This window comes from Quercus suber, unplaced genomic scaffold, assembly GCF_002906115.3.
Source record: "Quercus suber isolate HL8 unplaced genomic scaffold, Cork oak 2.0 scaffold_382, whole genome shotgun sequence".
NCBI lineage: Eukaryota > Viridiplantae > Streptophyta > Magnoliopsida > Fagales > Fagaceae > Quercus > Quercus suber.
In genome coordinates this window covers 42481-54009 of record NW_027069834.1, presented here as the reverse complement: position 1 = coordinate 54009, position 11529 = coordinate 42481, and the positions used below count along the sequence as shown (strand labels likewise).

At 36.7% G+C, this 11529-nt stretch overlaps 1 protein-coding gene across 4 annotated transcripts; it reads left to right on the top strand.

Annotated features, from left to right (window-relative positions):
- Window positions 1-264: 264 nt before the first annotated feature.
- LOC112034678 (protein ESSENTIAL FOR POTEXVIRUS ACCUMULATION 1) lies at window positions 265-9362 on the top strand. 4 transcript variants are annotated; one of them, XM_065760806.1, is made up of 11 exons: window positions 265-492; window positions 1372-1434; window positions 1632-1726; window positions 2369-3193; window positions 3300-3399; window positions 3546-3683; window positions 3833-4573; window positions 4666-6918; window positions 7001-7079; window positions 8547-8671; window positions 8744-9362. In XM_065760806.1, exons 1-11 carry the CDS (start codon window positions 435-437, stop codon window positions 9070-9072), a joined length of 4806 nt encoding a protein of 1601 aa, XP_065616878.1. In that variant the 5' UTR covers window positions 265-434; the 3' UTR covers window positions 9073-9362. The 4 variants fall into 4 exon arrangements, with proteins under 4 accessions (XP_065616878.1, XP_023923267.2, XP_023923266.2 ...); XM_024067499.2 differs by having other exon boundaries at window positions 3525-3683; window positions 8762-9362; XM_024067498.2 differs by having other exon boundaries at window positions 3525-3683.
- The last annotated feature ends 2167 nt before the right edge of the window (window positions 9363-11529 follow it).

The window sequence follows — 11529 nt, the reverse complement described above, 5'->3', positions numbered from 1 at the left end:
ATATATAAAAAAAAAAAAAAATCGTTTTAACTATTCGAATTGTTAATTAATACTATAATAACAATTACTATTATTTCCAATCAAGAGAATGATTATTTATTATTATTTTTCAAAATGATAATTTTTTTTTAAAAGTACTTTAAATCTTATTTTACTTTAATTTTCTAATAGAAGTACTAGAATTCTAGAAGGCATAAATAATAGTAATTTATTTTTATTATTATTAAAATTTACAAAGGCATAAATAATATTAGATTGAATTTTTTGATGACTCTGAGAAATTCACCCCCTTTAGCTGTTCTGATCAAAATCAAACCCAAAATTCAACCCCTCTCTCTCTCTCTCCCTCCTAGTTGCAAAACGACAATCCGTTTAATTCTCTTCTTCTCCACTCTCTAACATTCGTGCAATTTACGACGACGGCGACGACGATCATGGCTGACGACGGCAAGGCCAATCTGCCAAACGATCTCTCCTCCTCCAAAACGACAGGTTTTTTTTTTTTTTTTTTGCTCTTATTACCTCTTTTTTTCCTCACTTGCATTGTTGTTTTCGTTTTCATATTTCTCATTTCATTGAATTTGTTTCTCTCTTTATCTTCCCGATCCATAAACATCTCAATCTGTATTCATTTTTCCATTTTTGTACGTATAATTCAATATTAACTTTCGATTACTAAGGTTGCTAAATAAATTTGATTATCAAGTTTTGGTTTTGTTATTATTATTATTTGGATTATATGTTGGTGTTCGTGTAAGTGATTCCTAAGTATAATTTGATTAGCTGAAGTTTTAGTTTGAGAATTTAGGAGTTACAATTATTGAATGTTCCGTGCCGTAATTTCGTGTTTAGTGAATCGGAGATACGTGGTTCCAGCTCACTTAACTGATAAAGTCTCTTGTTGCCGAATAAGATAAATTATCAGGAGCAGACGGCATAGGTTAAAACTATTAGATATAGGGTTTTAACTGTGTCGTTATTATCTTTCTTTTACGTGTAATGCTTTATCTAAGAAGATCTTTTGATCCGTGGCATGATATGTCGAGAGGTTGGATCGCCTTTAGTACATATGGGTTTGACTTGGGGAGATAGAAATGCTATCCTGATTTATATAATAGTGTTGGAAATAGTTCAAATTATCTGGTTTTAGTAATTTTTTTTTCCTGGGAATTCTCTAAGCCTTTGTCCAATTGTTAGTGTTTTGTTATTGCAACACAAGGTTGAGCATAGCCAACCCCAAAAATTTGGGATTTGTTGTTGCTGTTGTTGAAATATTTACTTTTCCGGATGATGTTTCTGTGCTATCTATGCTTTTTAATAAATGTAAGTAGCGTATTATTTTATAAGCATTTGGCGTTTGTGTTATGTTAGATGAAGCCATTGGAGGAAATGGTGAGGACAAGACACTTTTGGGGTTACTCGATGAGTCAAAAGGTAAGTGTATGGCATTTTAAGTCCATATTTTTGGAATCTAACAATACAAACTTGTACTGTGTGATTTTCCTTTCAATTTGTGTTAATAATTTAATTTCTTATACTTTTTATTATTATTTGTTTTTCTTCTTTGCATTTTCTTGTGGTATTGTTGACCTTAGTAAAATTTAATAATAATATTTTTGTTTTAATTGCAGACCAAGTAGCATCTGAAAGCAATATTCCTCTTTCACCACAGTGGCTCTATGCTAAACCAGCTGATGCTAAGGCATTAACTGCTGGCACTTTGGGGGTACAAAAATTTACTTTAGTCCTTTCCTGTTTATTTTTTTCCCGTTTGTTGAATTACAGGAATGATTATTATTTTTTTCCATATTATGATGAGACCAGTCATGAGCTGTGTAAAATGGGCGCTGTGATATGTGAATAATAGGAATGACAATTCTCTTTTTCCATATTATGATAATTTGCCTTAATGCAATGCCTATGCTGGTTTTTTTAGTCTATTTTTCCCTTATTTGTTGTGTGGTTGAATTTGAATGTATGGAAACATTGGGCTGAATGTTAGATGTTCCTTAATAATTGACAAGAAATTGTTTCTGATTAGAGAACATAAACATAAACAGAGTCAACGATAATTAAATTTCAGAGTGCTGATGATAGAACGTTATTAGTGATACTCTCCCACAGATTGCTCTTTCTGAAAGATGGACATCAAAATAACAAAATGCAAGACTGTTCTGAACATTACCTTTGTAGATTTGAAACTTCTCAATACTTCCCTAGAAACAAGATTGGAGTAAGAAAAAACTCTTCTGGACTAATGAAACTATAATAGCCATTCAATGTCCATTCATCAATGCATTCAACAAACTATATTTCACGATGAAGGGCTGTGAGAAATAATTGCTACATTCCTGTTGCTGAATTACAGGAAGTGGGTGCACCTGGTTCTTTGCCCCATGGAAACTCCACAGATCCCAGCCCAAAAGACGGTTGGCGTTTAGATGGGTCTCAGGAAAAGAAAGACCGGAGAAGGGCTGCTCCTGATGTTGAATTCAATCGCCGCTGGCGTGAAGAGGAGAGAGACACTGGCATACTTGGTAGAAGAGATAACAGAAAAGAAGATCGTTATGCAGATGTCATTTCAACTTCTGAGAATAGAGCCTTTTCCTCGGCTGATCGCTGGCAAGATAGCCGTAGTTCTGGGCATGAATCCCGGAGAGACAACAAATGGTCATCAAGGTGGGGTCCTGATGACAAAGAAAAGAATTCTAGAACTGAAAGGAGGACAGATATAGAGAAAGAGGGTAATGACACTGACAAACAATCTTTTGTCAGTAGTAATCGTGCAGCTTCTGAACGTGACACTGATTCTCAAGATAAATGGAGGCCACGCCATCGTATGGAAGCTCATGCAGGTGGCTTGGCAGCACACCGCACTGCACCAGGGTTTGGGTTGGAGAGAGGACGGGTGGAGGGTGCAAATGTGGGATTTGCTCAGGGACGAGGAAGGTCAAACTCTGCATCTTCTACTGGGTCTGTTCTTGTTAATAAGAATAACAGCATACTAGGAAAATCTGGCCCCCATGAAGATATATATATCTACCCTCGGGGAAAACTTCTAGATATTTATCGTAAGAAAAAGACTGATCCAACATTCAATGCCATGCCTGATGGGATGGAGCATGTATCACCAATAACACAAGTAGGTTCTATTGAGCCATTGGCTTTTGTTGCACCTGATGCGGAGGAAGAGGTATGTAAATTGTTTACTTTAATATCCACATTTATGTATGTTTTAATGATTTTATCATTCACTTGTTACTGTTACCACATTAAAGTAGTTTGTGTGATGTTTGCAGGTTGTACTTGGAGATATATGGAAGGGAAAAATCAATAGCAGTGGAGTGTCACGCAACTCATTTAGAGGCAAGAATGGAGGATCAAATGATAATATCACTGGTAATCAAATTGTATTTTCTGATTGTTGCCTAAGAAGCATTAACTTTCTTTTACCTCTTTTCTTTACTCACCAAAAAAAAAAAAAAAAAAAAAATTCAAGATTCTTTGTGATTGGAATTGTTCAGGCATCTGTGATGTGACTCTAGGTGGGCTGAGACAGAGTTCGACTAGTAATACTGAAGAAAATGTCGAATCTTTTGGAGTGGCTAATTTAAATGATTCTTGCCAATTTCCTGTTGCCGTGGGGTTGGATACTTGTGGTTCACAGTTTGATAGAATTGAGGGTAAGAAAATGATGCTTTTAGCCTTTAGCTTTTGATGATTGTGGGTTTTTGAAGTTGAAAGCAATTTTATTGTTGCCATTTTTATGATTTAGGGTTAATTATGTATTGTTCTGTAGAACATGATTCTTATAATGGCTTGATGTCAACAGTTTCAAAGGGCTATGATTGCCGCAGTGTCAATGAGATTAGCAGCCCCAGCAGTACTGCTGCTGAACTCAAATCTAGTGAAAATAACCAGGCAGAGGAAGTTGCAATTTTGAAACACTTTAAGTTGAAAGGCATTGAGTCAGCTACTTCCTTTGAACTTGGCGGCCAGCTTCCTGATGATTCAAGTTCTCTATTTGATTTTCTATCTTTACAGAAAACTTCAAGCAGTAATCAGCAACCTTTAAATAACTATGAGGAGGGGCATCCACCGGGAAGTGATATCCCACCTGAGGAATGGAGTTTGTATTATCTTGATCCTCAAGGGGATACACAGGGACCTTTTCTGGGAGTTGATATCATTAAGTGGTTTGAACAAGGCTATTATGGACCTGATTTACCAGTTCGCTTGTCAGATGCCCCTGACGGATCACCATTTCAAGAACTTGGTAGTGTCATGCCACATCTTAGATTTAGATCTGGTTGTGCCTCCGGCAATGATCTGGTTACAAATTTAGAACCATCCGATGCTGTTGGAGGCATCTTAGAAGAGAATATGGCTGCTTCTTCTTCTGCACTTGACTATAAAGATTGTGCTGTTATAAGTAGTCAAAAGTCTGCTCCATCTGTACATGAGGCTACCTCAGGTGTTAGTGTTCAGTCAAGAATGCCTAATCAGGGTTATCATTCTGAGCTCCAGTATCGCGATGATGATAGTTTCCAAAATTTTGTTAGAAAAGATGATGGTATGTTTTCTGGCATGGTTATGCTGTTATCGTTATCATCTGGTGTCTGCTTATATTGCGATCTTGATTGCTTTTCTTTTTGTTCTATGCAGAAGTTATCTTTCCTGGAAGGCCTGGAAGTAGCAATGGTAACCCTTTGCGGAGACCCTCTACTGACATTCACAGTTCATTTTCCGGTTCTATGCGACATCCTTCCCTTGCAAATAAATATTCAGAAACTGCCATGCGTAATCATCAGGATGATAATATGCATCCTTTTGGCCTCTCACTGTCTGAGCTCAAAGACAGTTGTGCTCAATCATCCAATATGTCACCAAGCATGGGTGATCAGGGTCACTTTGTTGATCCTTTGGTCAAGAGAGATGCCGCTTTTGTGAGTCAGAGCTCCTTTGGTGCTATGCCTGACCAACCTTTTGGTGAGACATGGACCGGTGATTATAGAAGAAATAAACATTCTAACCCTAATTTTCATCTGGGTTCTCTAGATATTCCTCACATATCTCACATGGAACAAGAATGCAGTTCTTTTGACATGACAGAGCATCTGATGCCACAAAAACTGCAAATGGAGCAACTTCAACAGCAGAATTTCCTTTCTCATCCCTTCAGACATGTTATAGGGTTGGGTGTTGAGAATTCTTCTGGTTTAGTTTTGTCTCAGAGCAAGAACCCTAATTTCCAGCAGGCAGTCCATCATCCAGAGCCAGATCTGGAACATCTTTTGGCACTTCAGCGGCATGAGCTTCAACAACAGCATCTGTTGCAGCAACAGCAGGTTCATCTCCATGAAATGAAACTGCGGCAACAACAGCAGCAGCAGTCTCAAATTCAGCAGTTTCTGCATCACCAGATATCTCAGCCTGGTTATGGGCAGTCAAAGGTAGATCCTCTAAGAGACAACCCTTTTGATCAGATTCAAATGAGGAAGCACCTTCTGCATGAGTTGCAGCTGAATTCTCACTCTTCAAGGCACCTTGATCCAATGCTTGAGCAGATCATCCAAGCGAAAGTTGGCCAGAATGCTGTCCAAGGCAGGCAGGCTGATATTTTGGACCTTATGTTGCAGCCAAAGCATGGAAATACAATCGCTTTAGAACAGCAGCTTCGTCTACAGCAAGAACAGGCGCAGGTACAGCAATTATCTATGACATTGAGGCAGCAGTTAGGGTTGGAGGGGGAAAGGCATAATGGTGGGCCTTGGTCAGTTGATGAAGCTGGTCAGTTTTTCAAAAATCCTGCTAGTCATCAACAGGCTGTGTCAGCTAGATTTAACGCGCCAGATTTTTGCCTGCAACAGAATAGGCTTTCCTCCCATGAGGAGCAACTGAGAAATCTCAGCTGGAATCATGCTTTACCGGAGCAAATTCAGCAAGGTGTTTATGATCCTAGCTCAATGTCCTTCGGGAGGTCAATGCCTCTTCCTGCTAGTGCTCCTGGGATGAACTTGGACAGTGTAAACACTAGTTCTCATGGTCTAGATCTACAAGAGCGACGACTCTATAGGCATTCTGATGATCAACTCGGTTCTTTTTCTTCTGGTTTCCCATCTCATCCCCAAAAAGCGTCCAATGAGTATTATGCTTCTCATCTAGATGCAATTCAGAGCTGCTCCTCTGGGAACAATGGTCGGGTTGAAAATAGCTGGATTGAAGCACAAAAGCAACAATTGCATCTTGAAGCTTTGCGACAAAGAATGGAGGTGGAAGTTAATGTATCTTCTGTAGATTCAAATGTTTGGACATCTGCAGGAGGTGAAGAGAACTCAAGACGAGGTTTGATGGAACTTCATCAAAAAATGGTTCTTCAATCTGCACAGTCATCTGAAATTGATTATCGACATTCTGTATTACCTTCCCGAAGTCCGGAAACCTTTCTGCTGAATTCAGAGTCAAATTATTCAAATTTTCCTTTTAATCTTCCTCCAGATCAACAATTATTTCTGAATGACTCTTTCACAAAAAGGCCTCGAGATTCCAATTCAAGTGCCTTCTTGCAGGATCACTTTGTTGGTGTGGCTGTGAATGAACAGAAGTTCAACAATTTGGGAAAGAGTGAAAGGTCTCCCTTTGGATCTAATTCTGGAGACCAGTCGTTCTTATTGGGCACTAAAGATACTTCTCATGTTGGTTATGTAAATAATAGCCTAATAGTGAAATCAGCTACAGATAAAGACTTATTAGAGTTAGAAGGAAACATGGGGAAGAGACATGGATCGAAGGGTATGATTTCAACGAGCAGTTCAGTTTCGGAGATCACAGAAAACTTGTCAGAGAAAACAGAGACAGCATTTGGCAGGGAACTACCTTTTAATGCTCATAGTAGGCACAGCTCACTGAGTAGTGCTGGTAAGTTGGCGAATAATCTTCTTCCTTGAGTAAATCTCATTTTCGCTTGAATCAATGTTAGGAGCACTATGAAATGGTACAGGTGGTGATGGTGGAGGCTTATTCAGTTATGAGATGGGATTAGATAAATCACTCCGAGGAGAGGACATTGGTAATGACAGGTAGGCCTATCCATTCTTAGTCAAGTGTTGAATTCTTAATATTGAACAATTAATTTTATAAATGATCATTCTGAGTGGGAAAAAGTTGCATATTGATTTGTATTTAAGCAGCATGGATATTTCAACTAGGATTACTTATTTGTATGCTTATCAAAAGAGACATTTCTACTAGGGAGCTATATCTGCATTCCTTCTATGTCAAATATGGTACTTTTCATGGTTATTTGGTGTCCAATCAGATGATGGCTTGGATTATGGAAGCCTGCTAATGGACATGAACTCATCTTGTTTTATTTTTAATAAAATCTAGCAGCTCAAATTTGTTGTTGTGGTTGACTTCTTTTTCCATTGTCAGTAATGATTGACTTAATTTTGAAGAAATATGAATTTTCCACAATTGATAGAAGATATACTAAATCAAGATTTACCTCTTGTGGTGTGCTTTTATCCCTATTTTATCCACAAACTTTCAATTGCTAAATTTGACCCTCCTATGGTTTGTACCTTTCTATATCTACCACCCCCCCCAACACCCCCCCCCTCTCCCACACCAAAAAAAAAAAAGGTTTGGACTAAAATAAAATCGTTAGAGTTATGTCCAAGATAAGCATTTTCTGCACATTTGGGGCATTTGACCTCATAATGATATCAGTTTAGGGCTCCAAATGTAGCAATTGAAAAGTTTGTGGACGAAATTGTGATAGGGCCAAACCATAAGTTGGTAAATTGTAATTTAGCCTACTAGGAAATTGAGTGGTAATTTGCTCCCAAAATGAAAATTTTGTTAATTTTAGACACAACTATAACAATTTAATTTTAATTTATAAACTTTAGGGGTTCAAATGTAGCAATTGAAAGTTTGTGGACTAAATTGTGATAGGGCCAAACCACAAGAGTGTAAATTGTACTTTTTCTTAGAAGATAATATAGACAAGCAGTCAATAACACCTCACATTGCACTTTCTGTGCCATCATATGCTTGTTTTATGTTCTTAATGTAACAGATGACAAAATAAGGATCTAGCAAAGACTCCCAAAAATGATTGCATAATTTGAGCTGTTTTTGAGTGCTGGCTTTGAATGTTTTCAATCTCTTGCTATTAGTCTACAATTAGAGATAGAGAATTTGGCAGCAGTCAATAACACCTCCACTTGTGCTTCTTGAGGTACCTTTTGCTTGTTTCATTTTTCTTTTTAATATAATAATGATTGACGGAGTAGGGAATGATTTTTGCATATAGTTTGAGCTTTGACCAACAGCTGAAATATGATTGTCAACCAAACTCGCTCTCTCTCTGGCTTGCGAGTGTGAGGGGGTATGGTGTGATGTGATGTGATGTTTGGCACTTGAACTGTTTAGTCAATTGTGTTGGAAACTTGAGAATGGTGATTCTATGTTAGCTAACTGGGTGTTGCTCAATATATTTCCAGAAGTTAATGTGTATTTTTTTTAATCCATTTTGATAGGCTGCCCTCTAGTTTAACTAAAGGGTTTGACAGCGTTTTTCATACATCCCATGATGTTTTGTTGGAGCCAGCATCAGCTTCTCTTGTCAAGCCAAAAAATGCAATGGGCATGGAAGCTTCTGATGGTAGGTTTTTATTTTAGAATGTTCTTTTGCTTCCATTGTTGTGTTACTTAGTGGTTGATTTACCATGTGGAGAATTTGGCCCACTTTCAGAAGGTGGGTGTGAGTTAGTCGGTGACCATCAGGCATCTAGGAAGAAGGATGTGCATTTTCAGAGGACCTCGTCTTCCAGTGATGCTTCTGTTTCCGAGACATTATTCATAGACATGCTCAAAAAACCAGTTCTCCCAGAGACTGATGTAGCTAGTGGGGCTCCTTCAGAGTCATCTGACGGTGGCATACAAGCAGGGCGAAGTGGCAAAAAGAAAGGGAAGAAAGGAAGACAGATTGATCCTGCCCTTCTTGGATTCAAAGTCTCCAGCAACCGGATAATGATGGGTGAGATTCAGCGCTTTGAAGATTGACGGATTAAACACGTTTGTACATCTCTTGTAAATTTTCAGGATTAAAGTTGTACAGTTCATACGAGGAGCACAGTTATCAAAAGAAGATCAAAATCTTTTTTTAATTATTTTTATTTGTATTTTACTAACAACCTGATATTTTTTGAACCTGTTGATATTATGTAGCATGCGAAGTATATATGAGGAAGTCAAGCCTTTGTAGATGTATAGAATAAAATAAAAATAAAATAAAAGTTTTATTTTTTATTTTATAGAAGTGACAGATAAATAAAATGACCATTAAACAATCATCGTGGGCTGTCTACTTTCATCTCTTTTTATATTGTGTGTATGTGTTTTCTGCTTTTGGTGGGGTGGGTTTAATTGGTTTACAAACCCTGCGTGCTTTCTTGCTGGTTGTCTTGTTCTAAACATGGCTTTTTAGCAGTGAGACACGTTCTGTATTGAAACTTGGCTGTGTTTGGTTAGACTGAAATCGATTTCCAGAAAGCATTTATTCTGCATTTATGAGTCAAGCCCTTTGTTGAAGTAAATACAAATAGTATGAGTCGAGATTTTCTGCGAATCGATTTAGTGAAATCTCATATTTTGTATATCAAAAAAAGGAAAGATCCGTCAGGTTTAGGATTGATCTTTGATAAGAGGCCAAACCGCACCAGTATCGATCCATTTTATTCTATTTCCTCCAAGGCAGGGATTCAACAATCACTTCACAAAATCAAGTAATTATTCGTACATTATTGAAGAGGAATAAGGAACGCCAATCTTTTATAATTTTGTCATCATCTAATTGTTTTCAAATCCATTCTACGATGTAAAATATTCCTATATAAAAAAAAAAAAAAAAACGATGTAAAATATTACAATGATGTAATAAAAAAAGAATCAATGAAAAGAGATAGTCTAATTCCAATTAAGAACTCCTTGGGACATTTAGGATTAGGAAGAACCCCTAAAACTGCACATTTTTATTCATTTTACCATTTAATAACTTATAATCAGATCTCAATAACTAAATATTTACAACTTGACAATTTCAAACAGACTTTTCAAGTGCTTAAATATTATTTAATATATAAAAATGGTAGGTTTCTATTTATAATAATCCCGATCTGCATGGTAACATTTTTTTGAATCCATTCAATTTGAATTGGGATTTTCTTCATCATAATTATTATGAAGAAGCGTTTAAAGTAATTAGCCTTGGCAGTTTATTTGTGAAAATTTATGTATAACCAAAAATGGACTCACTTAAAATCGGGTCAAGTTCTAATTGTTCAAATTGACTTTGTAGTAATAAGATTAGCTAAAGCTTATTTGGCCACTCTGGGAGCAACCGTTCATGGCCATTATGGAGAAATCCTTTACGAAGGAGATACATTAGTTGCATTTATATATGAAAAATCAAGATCTAGGGATATAACGCAAGGTCTTCCAAAAGTGGATCAAGTGTTAGAAATGCGTTCGATTGATTAAATATTGATGAACCTAGAAAAGAGAATTGAGGGTTGGAACAAGAGTATAACAAAAATTATTGGAATTCCTTGGAGATTCTTGATTGGTGCTGAGCTAACTATAGTGCAAGGGCGTATCTCTTTGGTTAATAAGATCCAAAAAGTTTATTGATCTTAGGGGGTGCAAATTCATAATCGACATATAGAAATTATTGTGTGTCAAATAACATCAAAAGTGTTGGTTTTAGAAGAGGGATGTCTAATGTTTTTTCACTCGGAGAACTGATTGAATTGTTGCGAGCGGAATGAGCAGGGCGCACTTTGGAAGAAGCGATCTGTTATCGAGCTATCTTATTAGGAATAACGAAAGCATCTTTAAATACTCAAAGTTTTATATCCGAAGCAAGTTTTCAAGAAACTGCTCGAGTTTTAGTAAAAGCCGCTCTCTGGGGTCATATCAATTGGTTGAAAGGTCTGAAAGAGAACGTTGTTCTAGGGGGGATGATACCTGTTGGTATGAAATTCAACAGATTAGTGCAACATTCAAGGCAACATACCAACATTCGTTTGGAAACCAAAAACAATAAACTATTCGAGGCAAAGATGTGAGATATTTTGTTCAACCACAAAGAATTATTTGATTTTTTCATTTCAAGGAATTTACATGATACACTGAGACAATTATTTCGAGGGTTGAATGATTCCTAAGAGCAAATTCATCCCCTCTCTTTTTAGCTATTTGTATTTGCGATCATTTTTTTTTGGTAATAGTAATAAAGATAATAAAATAACAAATAGAAAGAAAAAAAATATTAATGGTTTGAATTGTGTATCAATGGCCAATATCCGTTAGTGGTAGAAACGAAGGTTCCATTGGAACAATTATTTATTTCTATTTTAGGGCACCTCATCTCTTTTTTTTTTTTTTTTTTTTTTAATAAAAAGAAAGGAGGTGTGGATAAATAAATGACAAGAAGATATTGGAACATCCATTTATCTCTCT